Genomic DNA, 14,950 nt, shown 5'->3' on the forward strand with positions numbered 1-14,950 from the left:
AAGCGTGGCTATACATGGGAGGTGGTATGGCAGGTCAGATAGAGGCTGGTACAGTTCACTTACAAAACCCCCAAAAGTATGGCAGTACAGAGGAGGTTGGTATCCCAGTTAAACAAAAGCCGATACAGGTATCAGTTCACTTAAAACTAAAACAAAAGTATGGCTGTACACAGAAGGTGGGTATCCCAGTTAAACAAAAGCCGATACAGGTATCAGTTCACTTAAAACTAAAACAAAAGTATGGCTGTACAGAGGAGGTTGGTATCCCAGTTAAACAAAAGCCGATACAGGTATCAGTTCACTTAAAACTAAAACAAAAGTATGGCTGTACAGAGGAGGTTGGTATCCCAGTTAAACAAAAGCCGATACAGGTATCAGTTCACTTAAAACTAAAAGAAAAGTATGGCTGTACACAGAAGGTGGGTATCCCAGTTAAACAAAAGCCGATACAGGTATCAGTTCACTTAAAACTAAAACAAAAGTATGGCTGTACAGAGGAGGTTGGTATCCCAGTTAAACAAAAGCCGATATAGGTATCAGTTCACTTAAAACTAAAACAAAAGTATGGCTGTACAGAGGAGGTTGGTATCCCAGTTAAACAAAAGCCGATACAGGTATCAGTTCACTTAAAACTAAAACAAAAGTATGGCTGTACAGGGGAAGTGGTATGGCTGTAAAATGAAGACCAGTTAGGCTATCAGATCACCTACAATAAAACAAAACTGTGGCTGTGCAGGGGAGGTGATATGGCAGTTAAACAAATGCCATTACAGGTGTCGTTTGACTTGAAATAAAACAAAAGCGTGGCTGTACAGGGGAGGTGATATGGCAGTTAAACAAATGCCATTACAGGTGTCGTTTGACTTGAAATAAAACAAAAGCGTGGCTGTGCAGGGGAGGTGGTCTGGCAGGTAAACAAATGCCATTACAGGTGTCGTTTGACTTGAAATAAAACAAAAGCGTGGCTGTACAGGGGAGGTGGTCTGGCAGTTAAACAAATGCCATTACAGGTGTCGTTTGACTTGAAATAAAACAAAAGCGTGGCTGTACAGGGGAGGTGGTCTGGCAGCTGAACGAGGGCCGGTACGGGTGCTCGGTTCCAGTGGACATGATCGTGGACCTGGCAGAGGAGCACGGCGTCACTGTGGACCTGCAGGGGTTCCAGCAGCGCTTGCAGCAGTTCAAGGTAACCGCAGAGATGATGAACAGGTCAGGCACAGGCCCCAGAAATGGTGAACAATAATAATCGTCATCATAATCATAATCATGATGATACTGATGCAGACAGGCGCTCACATCTCCCTGGCAGGGAGCTTGAGGCATTTCAGACAAACATTTATGGTAATCATAAACATATTTGCATCAAACATGAGCAAGCATATGCATTCACACACACAGACAAACACACCTACACACAGACAAACACACCTACACACGCACACGCGTACATGCACACGCACACACACACACACACAAGGAATCTATGCTCCTTTGTCAATAAGATGGTAGGAAGTAGGAAAAGCTTAGTTTTGAGAGACTTTTTAAGCTGAACTGAGGAATCATGTGAAGGGCAATTTGTTCCACACCACTAGGCCAAGATAGGGGCTGACCTATCGAATTTGTGTTTCTTTGAGGAACTGTCAGTACTCTAGAATCAGCATCCATCATATAGATGCCTAAAAGCATTTGCAGCAATTCAAGGCAGCAGCAGGGACATTGAAAAGTTTGGACTGGGTGTTCAGGTTGAATTCTGCATTTTGGAGGAGTGTGTCTGTGTGTCTGTAAAAGTCATGCTCATAGAACTGAATACATACAGGTGGTTGTTGTTTTTTTTTGTTTTGTTTTTTTACTCAGGTCTTCATTTATGACCATACATGCACCTGTATATGTGTATGCTTCTGGGTTACTGGACATACTTAAAATACAAATTTGAGAAGTAAAATTCTGCTAGAAAACACACAGGTGATTGTGCTTAAGTCTACATTTCTGAGCACACATATGAGCATGGTGTGTGTGTGTGTGTGTGTGTGTGCTTCCGTGAAAGACTGAAACTTTGTCCTTGCCATTGTGTGCCTGTCACCGCACTCTAAGCATGACTCACAGGTGACACTCCCTGTGTTACAGGATTGTCAGAGTCATGCCCCTTTGATGGCAGAGGGTCTGTTGAGTCGGCAGTGCTACGAACGTTTGCAGCAAGCTGGGGCGGCTTCCACTGACGACTCTTACAAGTATCTGTACTCTGCGTCACCTTCTGGTTATGGTAAGTTCTCCAGTTTCCATAGATGACTCTTTACCAGTATCTATATTCTGCGTCACCTTCTGGTTATGGTAAGTTATTCTGCGTCACCTTCTGGTTATGGTAAGTTCTCCAGTTTCCATAGATGACTCTTTACCAGTATCTGTACTCTGCGTCACCTTCTGGTTATGGTAAATACTCCAGTTTCCACAGATGACTCCTAACCAGTATTTTTTTTTCTGCCCTATCATTTGCACTGTTTCAGTAGCATTACTCCCATGCCGCTCATTTAGATTCCCCCATTCATGGCCACACCCAAGTTCGTCCGTCACAATTCCAGCGTCAGCAGTCCGCAGGGAACCTTGATGTTAGGTCGCCAGGAGGCCACACACCAGAGGAGACCCTGCACTGCTGCTGAGTCACTTCAGTGGTGTTCTGTGTGTGAAATTCGGACTGTTCTCCCCAGGGAGAGTGTGTCGGCACACACAGCGCAACTTTTTTTTTCTTTTTCTTTTTCTGTTTGCAAGTGTATTGTACTACCAAAGTTGGGTTTCCATTTTTCAGAATTTTGCCAGGGAAAACCCTTTATTGTCTCATCTGAATGACCAGTGTAGTGGAAGGAGAGAAAACTCTGGCGAGTGTGGGATTCGATATCACACAATCTGATTCTCTCACTTCCTACGAAAGTGTGTGACCGTCGGACCACCTCTGCTCATTCCAGTTAAAATCTTACTCTCCACTGCATAGTGACAGAGATACTGTGGCAATAAAATTACACACAATTTGTTCCCAGACTTTTCAGAGGGCAGCAGTGAGGGATATGACGATAGAATTATACACAATGTGTTCCCAGACTTCTCAGAGGGCAGCAGAGGGGGGGATATGACAATAAAATTGTACACAATGTGTTCCCAGACTTCTCAGAGGGCAGCAGTGAGGGATATGACGATTGAATTATACACAATGTGTTCCCAGACTTCTCAGAGGGCAGCAGTGAGGGATATGACAATAGAATTATACACAATGTGTTCCCAGACTTCTCAGAGGGCGGCAGTGAGGGATATGACGATAGAATTATACACAATGTGTTCCCAGACTTCTCAGAGGGCAGCAGTGAGGATTGTCTGGTGAGGGGTCTAATCCAGCACCAGGAGGTCACAGCATCAGTGCAGCAAGGCGCCCAGGCTGTGGTTCTTCTCGACAAGACCTGCTTCTACGCCCGGGGAGGGGGTCAGATCGCCGATGTAGGAACGCTGGTTTCTGAGGTAACTGTGTGTGTGTGTGTGTGTGTTCGTGAGTGTGTGTGTGTATTGTGTGTGTGTATGTGTGTGTGTGATAGAAAGTGGGTAAGATGTCGAGGCAGAGACGGTGAAAGAGTAGGGGAATGTATTGCACTGTATTGTATTGTTTTGTTTCATATTACTTTTTGTCACAACAGATTTCTCTGTGTGAAATTCAGGCTGCTGTCCCTGAGAAGAGTGCATCGTGATAGTGCTGAACCACCCTTTTTCTCTGTCTTTTTTTCTCTGCCTGCGAGTCCCAAGTGGACTTTTCTGCAGAATTTTGCCAGGGACAACCTTTTTGTTGCCATAGGTTCTTCTACATGCTCTCAGTGCATGCTGCACATAGGACCTCGGTTTCGCATCTCATTTGAATGGCTAGCACCCAGACCACCTCTCAAAGTCCAGTGGAGGGACGAGTAAAAATCCTCATCTCTGTAAGGGGAATTGAAACCATGAACACTCGCTTCTTAGTCAGGTGCATTACCATTAGGCCACCCAGTGATTGTGTTTATTTGTCTCTGTATGTGTGTGTCTGTGTGATGAGGTTGTTTGGTTGCATGTGTTTGCATGTGAGTGTGTGATGAGGGAGAATGATTGTGTGTGTATGTTCACCTATGTGTGTGGTATCTTCCTTTTCGTTCGTGGGCTGCAACTCCCACATTCACTCGTATGTACATGAGTGGGCTTTTGTGTGTATGACTGTTTTTACCCTTTCATGGAGGCAGCCATACTCTGTTTTCAGGGGTGTGCATGCTGGGTATGTTCTTGTTTCCATAACCCACCGAACGCTGACATGGATTACAGGATCTTTTACGTGCGTATTTGATCTTTTGCTTGCGTATACACATGAAGGGTGTTCAGGCAGTAGCAGGTCTGCACATATGTTGACCTGGGAGATAAGAAAAATCACCACCCTTTACCCACCACGCGCCGTTACCAAGATTTGAACCCGGGAGCCTCAGATTGAAAGTCCAACGCTTTAACCACTCGGCTATTGTGCCCATCATGTGGATATCATCATACATGTGAATCTTCATGTGGCTGTAGGGTGTATAAAAAAAATCTTTTAAAGAAATAAAAGGTGTATCTGTGTCTCATTTGTTTTCCTGTAAAATTTCTTTCAACTGAAAGATTGTGGTCAAAGAGAGGTATAAAAAAAATATATATATATTTTTTTTAAGGTTTTATTATTGTATTTATACTTGAGAGTTTCTGACCACCTGTGTGATGTTCATTCAGAATGGAGAATTTGTGGTGGAGGACGTTCAGGTGTTCAACGACTGCGTGTTACACCTTGGGAAACAGGTGTCGGGGACCCTGTCTGTTGGGGATCATGTTCAGCCAGTCATCGCACAGGTGTGGGAAGCTTGCCGTTTCAAATTTAAATTTGTGTTTATGTGTGTGCGTGTACATGCGTTCGGTGCAGTGTTGTGTTGTGTGTGTGTGTGTGTGTGTGTGTGTGTGTTGCCCAGTACTATGTGTTGTGTCATTGGCATCACCCTCAACCCCCCCCTCTCCTACACACACACACACACACACACAGCCACCACCACCACCACCACAGACTCCTTTTGCAGTACCGTGGATCTATCTATCAGTGTCAGACCACGCACCAGAGGAGACCCTGCACTGCTACCAAGGCATTCAAGTGGTGTTCAGTAGTGCTAGCTGAGTTTGCATACACAGGATATCACATACAACTGTCTGTGAATTCACAGATGATAAATTTGTCTTTTGTCTTGCCTTGTGAAGGTCCTGAGAGAGAACTTCGTTTTCTTTGTAATTCTTTGTAGAGGTAGTGATGAGATTTTAGATAGGTTCATTATGATGTGAACTGAACCAGTGGGAGGTACATTCTCTCTGTCAGTGCAGTGATATGTTTGGACAGATGTTTGTGTTTTTTGGTGTGTGTGTGTGTGCACTTTTTTTTTTTCTCAAGGCCTGACTAAGCACGTTGGGTTACGCTGCTGGTCAGGCATCTGCTTGGCAGATGTGGTGTAGCATATATGGATTTGTCCGAACGCAGTGACGCCTCCTTGAGCTACTGAAAACTGAAAAAACTGGTGTGTGTGTGTGTTTTTGTTTTTTTTTCAGATCTGAGCATATGGTCTTTTTTGCTTGCTAAAAAAAAGGGAAAAAAGGAAGAAAAATGAAATGACATACAATTCTAGCTGTTGATGAAGCATCACAGAACAGACTGTTGATGAGAAATGTAAAGATACCACAGACTGTATTTTCAAGTGTGTGTGTGTGTGTGTGTGCGTGTGTGTGTGTGTTGTTTCATTGTTTTTGATGCATTTGACTGATATAGGATTTATATCATGCACATTGGCTTGGTTGCATACAACCGATCTTAGCCAGCTGCCAAATTTGTTTGGTGTTGAGAATTTTCCTAGATCTGCGCTAATTCCATGGACCTAAAGCAAGCTTAAAACTGCTTATGTCGCTTGGACAACCCAGCCCAGTTGTCTTTATTTTTCATGTTGCCACTGTTACGACAGTTGCGTGATGGCAGTGACTTTTAAGAGATCAGAAGGAATAACCTGATGATTGGGAATCCACTCACCTATTTCATATGAAAGAGTTCACCCCCACTTAACACAAATGTAACCTTGAAGTTTGGGGTGGGCTTTAATTGGGTACTTTACCTTTTGTGGGGGCCCATCACCCTAGTTGAACTATCATACAGCACTGGTTTGGCAGGGAGTGAGAAAAGAACGGCTGTTGAAACGAGACACTGCACCATGGAGAAAATGTCCTGCTCTCACTTGGTTTTTCAATGACACGTCCACATCCCATCCACATCGAAATCTGCACTGCTTTGTAAAGCAACAAAACGATGACAAACAGCAAACTGGATTATCATGAGTTCATGATAAGTTTCTTCTTTTTTTTTTTCTTTTTTTCCAAAGCGGAGGGTAGAGAGGAGCCAATGGGGGTTGGGGCATTTACACGGTATTTTATGGCAAACTGAACTGCCTTGAGTTCATGATCATTTTCTTTCCTTTTTTTTTTTTTTTCGAAACTGAGAGTAGAGGGGGGATTAGGGGTTGTTGGGGGAAGGGGGGGGGTGAGGGGGATGTTGCTGCGTTTACAAGGTATTTTACCCTAAGCAACAGGTTTTTTTAGCCCAAAATGGAGAGTGAGATTTTGCCAGATACCGGGAGTTCATAAGGTAGTTTTCAGTAATCACGATACCTGTGCTGGGTGGCAGGGGGAGTGGCTGTTTACAGTAATCACGATAAGTGAAGTGTTGGCTTAGAGGTAATGCGTCCACCTAGGAAGCAAGAGAATCTGAGTGCACTGGTTCGAATCCCATAGTCGCCAGTATTTTCTCCCCTTCACTTGAGTGGTGGTCTGGACACTAGTCATTCGGATGAGACGATAAACCTATGTCCCATGTGCAGCATGTATTTAGCGCACGTAAAAGAACCCACTACAACTAAAGGGTTGTCCCTGGCAACATTCTGTAGAAAAACCCACTTCAATTGGAAAACAAATAAAATTGCAGGCAGAAAAAATACATAAAAAACTTGGTGGCGCTGTCAGTGTAGCGACGCGCTCTGTCTCGGGGAGAGCAGCCCAAATTTCACGCAGAGAAATCTGTTAGGACAACAACAACAAAAAAAGAAAAGAAAAAAAAAGTAACACACCTGTGCTGGGTGGCAGGGGGAGCGGCTGGGGTGCATGAGGAACCACACGGCCACACACCTGCTGCAGGCGGTGCTGCGACAACACCTGGGTGGCTCTGTGCAGCAGCAGGGTTCCTCTGTCCGCCCTGACCGCCTCTCCTTTGACTTCCTGTGTCTGGTAAGCTGCCAAGAAGATCCAGTGGGGTTTTTTTTAATGTTTTGTGTTATATTGAAAACAATGTTGTGTCTGTAGTCATTCCAAGAGGGCAACCTACATCTGTGTCTGGTAAGCTGCCAAGAAGATCCAGTGGTTTTTTTGTTTTTTTTATGTTTTGTTTTATATTGAAAACGATGTTGTGTCTGTAGTCATTCCAAGAGGGCAACCTACATCCGTGTCTGGTAAGCTGCCAAGAAGATGCCGTGGCTTTTTTGGTGTTTTCTTATTAAAAGATGTTGTGTCCTTAGTCATTCCAAGAGGGCAACCTACATCTGTGTCTGGTAAGCTGCCAGGAAGATGCAGCGTTTTTTATATTTTTAAAAATTTTTTAATTTTTTGAAAACGATGTTGTGTCCTTAGTCATTCCAAGAGGGTAGCCTGCGTCTGTGTCTGGTAAGCTGCCAAGAAGATGCAGCGGTTTTTTTTGTTTTTTTTAAAAATGATTTTGTGTCCGTAGTCATTCCAAGAAGGCAACCTACATCTGTGTCTGGTAAGCTCCAAGAAGATGCAGTGGTTTGTTTTTTGTTTTTTGTTTTTAAAACGATGTTTTGTCCGTTGTCATTCCAAGAGGGCAGCCTACATCTGTGTTTGGTAAGCTGCCAAGAAGGTCCAGTGGGTTTTTTTGTTTTTTGGGTTTTTTTTGGAAAACGATGTTGTGTCTGTAGTCAACCTACATCTGTGTCTGGTAAGCTGCCAAGATGATGCAGTGGTGGTTATTTTTTGGGTTTTTTTAATACGGAAAACGATGTTGAGTCATTGGTATCAGTACATAATACAGATCCATAGTATTACGATGTTGTGTCATTGGTATCAGTGCATATTACTGATCTGTAGTATTATCATGGGGGGCGTAGACCTACCTGTTTTTGTGGGGGCCAACAGTGAATATCCTTTTTTTCATGTGTGTGTTATTGCAGGTGTGTGTATTTTTTTGTTTTAACAAGTTACCAAGAAGACCAGACAAGAAGTATTTCATCAAAGAAAACAATCAACTTGGGGATTTGCGCACAATCATTATTTTTAGTTTGTGAATGGTTGCAAGGTATTGCCAGCAGTATTTTGTAAAAGCAAACATTCACAGGAAATTAATTCAGAAAATTTTTTATTTGGAATGTTTTCAGTGTTTTGGTTACAAAATTTCATGTTGAACGCAGGGGAATGTTCTCAAGGTTTTTGCTTGCACTTGGTTTGTGGTTGGGAATGTTCTAACAGGGTTTATTCAGGTTTATTATTATTATTATTATTACTGTTGTTGTTTTTTTTGTTGTTTTTTAATGAATTTGTGAAAAAAATTACATGCCTTTTTGGAATTCTTAACAGTATAAAAAAATGACCCAACTTTTGTAAAAAAAAAGATTTTTTTTAAATTTTGGCTCTTTATTTTTGAAAAACCAAAACCCAAATTTCTTCTGTCAGAAAGAAAGTACAGCAGAAAAATGTTCCACTTGAATTTTAATTTAAAAGTAAAATAATACATTGATCCCAAAAGGATTTTTCTGACTGGATTTGCAGTTCTCATCTATGAGCAGACAGTGATTCATGCAAGAAATATGTCATTGCAGAAGATGCCCAGTGACAATGCAAGGAATGTGTTGTAGGAGAATCTGTCCAATGACAGTGCAAGGAACTGTTGTTGCAGGAGATCTGTCCAATGACAATGCAAGGAATGTGTTGCAGGAGAATCTATCCAATGACAGTGCAAGGAATCTAGTTGTAGGAAATCTGTCCAATGACAATCCAAGGAATATATTGTTGCAGGAGAATCTGTCCAATGACAATCCAAGGAATATATTGTTGCAGGAGATCTGTCCAATGACAATGCAAGGAATATTTCATAGCAGGAGAATCTATCCAACGACAGTGCAAGGAATCTAGTTGTAGGAAATCTGTCCAATGACAATGCAAGGAATATATTGTTGCAGGAGAATCTATCCAATGACAGTGCAAGGAATCTAGTTGTAGGAAATCTGTCCAATGACAATGCAAGGAATATATTGTTGCAGGAGAATCTATCCAACGACAGTGCAAGGAATCTAGTTGTAGGAAATCTGTCCAGTGACAATGCAAGGAATATATTGTTGCAGGAGAATCTGTCCAATGACTATGCGAGAAATGTATTGTTGCAGGAGAATCTGTCCAATGACAATGCAAGGAATGTATTGTTGCAAGAGAATCTGTCCAATGAAATACAAGGAGCATTTCATTGCAGTGTAAGCTGTTCAGTGACAGTGCAAAGAATGTATTGTTGCAGGAGAAGCTGTCCAATGACAGTTCAAGGAATGTATTGTTGCAGGAGAAGCTGTCCAATGACAGTGCAAGGAATATATTGTTGCAAGAGAATCTGTCCAATGAAATACAAGGAGCATTTCATTGCAGTGTAAGCTGTTCAGTGACAATGCAAAGAATGTATTGTTGCAGGAGAAGCTGTCCAATGACAGTTCAAGGAATATATTGTTGCAAGAGAATCTGCCCAATGACAATGCAATGAGCATTTCATTGCGGTGTAAGCTGTTCAGTGACAATGCAAGGAATGTATTGTTGCAGGAGAATCTATTCAGTGATAATGCAAGGAATCTGTTGTTGGAGGAAATCTGTCCAATGACAATCCAGGGAATATTTCATTGCAGGAGAAGCTGTCCAATGACAATGCAAGGAATATATTGTTGCAGGAGAATCTATCCAGTGACACTGCATGGAATATATTGTTGCAAGAGAATCTATCCAATGACAATGCAAGGAATATGTAGTAGGAAATCTGCCCAATGACAATCCAAGGAATATATTGTTGCAGGAGAATCTGCCCAGTGACAATGCAAAGAATGTATTGTTGCAGGAGAATCTATCCAGTGACAATGCAAGGAATGTATTGTTGCAGGAGAATCTGTCCAATGACAGTGCAAGGAGTATTTCATTGCAGTGTAAGCTGTTCATTGACAATGCAAGGAATGTATTGTTGCAGGAGAAGCTGAGCAATGAGAAACTACAGGAGATAGAGCACAGCATACAGCAGTTGATCAGCCAAAGACATGCAGTGCACAGGCGCCGGATGACCCTGCAGGAAGCGCTAGACTGTGAGGAGGTCGTTGTCGTACCTAATGAGGTAGGGATGACGTGTGTGGGTGTGTGTGGGTGTGGGGGGGTTATGTATGTGTGTGAGTGGGTTTGTGTGTGGGGGTGTGCGGGTTTGTGGGGGTGTGGGAGTGGTTGTATTCATGTGTGTTTGTTTGTGTGTGTTTGTGTGTATGTGTTTATTAGTTCTTGTTTGCATGTGTGTACCTAATGAGGTAGGAAAGGGGCGTGTTGTGTGTGTGGGATTGTGTGTGTGTGTGTGTGTTTGTATGCATGTGTGAGAGTGTGTGTGTTTGTATTTTTTGGTTGTTGTGAGTGTGTGTGTATTTTTGTGTTTTTGTGAGTGTGTGTGCATATGTGTTGTTGTTGTTGTTTGTGTGTGTATGTGTGCGCGTGTGTGTGTTTGTGTTAATTCATGTGTGATTGTGCTGACAATATTCCTTGCATACTGTTTGTGTGTGTGTTTGTTTACGTGCGTTAGTGTGTGTGTGGTTGTGCTTACCTGCATGCCTGCTCATATTCATGCATCATGTTTGTGATGTGTTTTTGTTTGTTCCAGGTTTATGTGTGTTTTTGGTTATGTGCATTTGTATGTGTGTGGTTATGCATGCTTGCATGCCTGCTTATTCCCATGAATATTGTTTGTGAATTGTTTGCATTTATTCTTGGATGTGTGCGCTTATTCTTTAATCTGTCTTGTGTGTGTCTGTGTGTTGTGTTTGTGTTTGAGTGTGTGTGTGATATGTTCTGTTTGTTTGTCCATTGCTATGTTAATTCATTGACATGTGTCTGCATTGAAACTAAGTTATTCCTTCAGTCATAATCATAATCTTCCTTGCTTTTCTTTCTGTTTTGAAAATAAACTCAAAGCCATAGAATGATTAGAATACAGTATAACTGTTAACCAGATGTGTTATTTGACACATGAGACAAGGGCCAGTATTCATTGTTATGAGCAATCTTTTTTTTTCTCTCTTTTCTTTTTTTGTTTTTGTGTGAACGTTTAGTAATATATTGAGGCGACTTGACAGAGTGGATTAGCCATTAGACATTTGATCCAGTGTTCACCAGTGATGAGGGTTGGAGGCCCTGTTTGGGCGTGGTGTTGTTTCCTTGGGGAAGGACACTGGACTCTGACTTTCCTCCCTCCACCCAAGCATAAATGGATGCCTGGCCAGTCAGGGAAGGTTGGAATGGCAGAAGGAGAGAGAGGATTGGCCCCTGTCTTCCTGTGCTCAGCCCTAGATACGGTGTCCTGATGGCTGTGAAAGGCTATGGGATGTTTACCTTAACCTTACTATTTATATCATGTAGAAAATAAGTTGGTTTGACACACTTTTCAAGGATCATTGTTCGATGCTATGAGCAATTTTGTGTGTGTGTGTGTGTGAGTGTGTATGTGTGTATGTTTGTTTTTTCTTTTTTTCTTTTTTTTTTTTTTTAATAATTGCAACAGAAAAATGGACAAAATTATGAAGAAGTTTCTGTTCTCCAGCAGTTTGCCACAAAAATTGTCTTGTACACATATTTTTTTCAGTTTCTTCACATATTTTCTTTTCAGTCAGGCAGTTTTCTTCTTCTTGTTTTCCAGGAGTATCCGTCAGAAGTAACGTTGGTTCAGATTGGCGACGTGGATGAGGCTGTGTCCAGAGAACTGTGTGGTGGAACGTGAGTGTTGGTGTCCAGTACCAGTGTGTGATCTGAGCATTGTAGTGATCTTCATTTTGTCTTACAGTTAACTGTGGAGTTTGGCCAGCTCAAGGATTGCAGCAACCCTAAAAATAACTCTGGCACCACAGGTCAAGGAATGAAAACTGCTGTCCCTTCCCACAGCTACAGCGCCACTTCTCTGCCTCTCTGCTCCTTTCCTTGCAGTGACCGCTTACAGCACCACTTCACTGCCTGTCTGCTCCTTTCCTTGCATGCAGTGACCGCTTACAGCACCACTTCACTGCCTCTCTGCTCCTTTCCTGGCATGCAGTGACCGCTTACAGCACCACTTCACTGCCTCTCTGCTCCTTTCCTGGCATGCAGTGACAGCTTACAGCACCACTTCACTGCCTCTGCTCCTTTCCTGGCATGCAGTGACCACTTACAGCACCACTTCACTGCCTGTCTGCTCCTTTCCTGGCATGCAGTGACCGCTTACAGCACCACTTCACTGCCTCTCTGCTCCTTTCCTTGCCTGCAGTGACCGCTTACAGCACCACTTCACTGCCTCTCTGCTCCTTTCCTGGCATGCAGTGACCGCTTACAGCACCACTTCACTGCCTCTCTGCTCCTTTCCTGGCATGCAGTGACAGCTTACAGCACCACTTCACTGCCTCTCTGCTCCTTTCCTGGCATGCAGTGACAGCTTACAGCACCACTTCACTGCCTCTCTGCTCCTTTCCTGGCATGCAGTGACCGCTTACAGCACCACTTCTCTGCCTCTCTGCTCCTTTCCTGGCTTGCAGTGACCGCTTACAGCACCACTTCACTGCCTCTCTGCTCCTTTCCTTGCCTGCAGTGACCGCTTACAGCACCACTTCACTGCCTCTCTGCTCCTTTCCTGGCATGCAGTGACCGCTTACAGCACCACTTCACTGCCTCTCTGCTCCTTTCCTTGCCTGCAGTGACCGCTTACAGCACCACTTCACTGCCTCTCTGCTCCTTTCCTTGCAGTGACCGCTTACATCACCACTTCACTGCCTCTCTGCTCCTTTCCTGGCTTGCAGTGACCGCTTACAGCACCACTTCTCTGCCTCTCTGTTCCTTTCCATGCAGTGACCGCTTACAGCACCACTTCACTGCCTCTCTGCTCCTTTCCTTGCCTGCAGTGACCGCTTACAGCACCACTTCTCTGCCTCTCTGCTCCTTTCCTTGCCTGCAGTGACCGCTCACCACTTCACTGCCTCTCTGCTCCTTTCCTTGCCTGCAGTGACCGCTTACAGCACCACTTCTCTGCCTCTCTGCTCCTTTCCTTGCCTGCAGTGACCGCTTACAGCACCACTTCTCTGCCTCTCTGCTCCTTTCCTTGCATGCAGTGACCGCTTATGACTTTTTGTGTCTACACCTCTCTTTACTGCAGCCTATAGCTCAGAAGGATAAAGTGTTCAAAGTCCAGCCAGTGTTCTTTCTGGATGTGACGAGCGAATCTTACATCAACAACTAGAACAACAACAACTGTATTATCATTACATCCATTAGGCATGCCTCTTGATGACTGTGTTTGTTTTTCCTTGTTTTTTCCTTTTTTTTTTTTTTGACTAGGCGGTAGGAGGAATGAATTGGGGCAGGGGATGTGGTTGGAAGTAAATGTCCTGAAGATAAATTAGTGTCACGCCTGATTGAAACAACTCTGAAAGTATATTATTTTGTGTGTCTTAGTTGGTTGGTTTATTGTTTGTTTGCTTTTGAATATATGAGTATTAAAATCAGGTTGGTTTTGATCTTGCTGTTGTTGTTGTTGTTATGTGTCTAATTAGGTGGGTTTTTAATTTTTTTCTTTTACAATTATTAATGTTTCTCTCTCATTCACACTTGCGTTTTTAGTTGAGGAACAAGTTACATGGCAGTATTCAACTATGCACTGACAAGCATCATGCAGAACCCTTTCAGCATTGTGGGAATTAACCCGGAGAGCGTGATGAGCCACGATCATGGCTTTCCCTGTGAAGTGCGATGGGCCATGATCGTGGCTGTGTTTACATAAGGTCCGAAATCATTTCAGCTGTACTTGGTAGCCTTCATAAAACTGCCTCGTTCTGCTGTTACTGCCTCCCTGCTTGTGTTTGCACAACTCTGACCGAGTTTACAAGTCCAAATCTCCGTATTTTTGTAAACAATGAGTGACACTGAAGTTGACAAAGATCAGGAAATGAGTGAGCTTGTCACCAGTGATGATTCATTTGCTGACAGGGATTCTGGTGAAAACGGCTTTGTTATTTTGACACTTGGGCATGCTGGCTTGCTTGTTGTTCATTCAGTTGTTTCTCCAGCTACAAAAACTGGGGGGTGGGTGATGGGGGTGGGGAGGGATGGTAAAGTGGATTAGGCATCAACCTGTTGCGAACTCTTGACCAAATCAAGCTAGAAAACTGGGAATTATTTTGATTTAAAGCATTCTTGCTGCTATTGAAAGCAACATGAGCTAAAATACCGTGAAGTTCGGTCTATTGAGCGCACTGGTATATAAGCCGCACCCACTAAATTTTGGAAAAAATTGAACTTTATACATACATAAGCCGCACTGGCTTATAAGCCGCATTTATTTCCAGTACCGGAACACATACTGATACTACAGAAAAGCTGTCAATACTGTAGGTTATGAAATAAACACAAGTGGGAACAAGACAAAGAAAATACTGCTAGTGCCACAAAAAAATAATAAATAAACACAATGAAAATAAGATCCATAATTTAGGGATAGTCACATATATTCAACGTCATCCTGCTCACTGAATCCACTGAAATCTTTGTCTTCAGTGTCCGAGTTGAAAGGAACCAGCACAGCTTCCTCTGCCATCTTGTC

At 43.1% G+C, this 14,950-nt stretch overlaps 1 protein-coding gene across 1 annotated transcript in view; it reads left to right on the plus strand.

Annotated features, from left to right (window-relative positions):
• Positions 1–14,950, plus strand: part of LOC143289261 (alanine--tRNA ligase, cytoplasmic-like) — a 34,142-nt gene that overhangs the window by 12,851 nt on the left and 6,341 nt on the right. Inside the window, exons 11-17 of the mRNA XM_076598254.1 lie at positions 1,053–1,186; positions 2,125–2,260; positions 3,332–3,501; positions 4,759–4,875; positions 7,189–7,329; positions 10,328–10,468; positions 12,029–12,105. Coding sequence (XP_076454369.1) covers positions 1,053–1,186; positions 2,125–2,260; positions 3,332–3,501; positions 4,759–4,875; positions 7,189–7,329; positions 10,328–10,468; positions 12,029–12,105 — 916 coding nt within the window. The remainder of the gene's footprint in view (positions 1–1,052; positions 1,187–2,124; positions 2,261–3,331; positions 3,502–4,758; positions 4,876–7,188; positions 7,330–10,327; positions 10,469–12,028; positions 12,106–14,950) is intronic.

This window comes from Babylonia areolata, chromosome 13, assembly GCF_041734735.1.
Source record: "Babylonia areolata isolate BAREFJ2019XMU chromosome 13, ASM4173473v1, whole genome shotgun sequence".
Taxonomy (NCBI): Eukaryota; Metazoa; Mollusca; class Gastropoda; order Neogastropoda; family Buccinidae; genus Babylonia; species Babylonia areolata.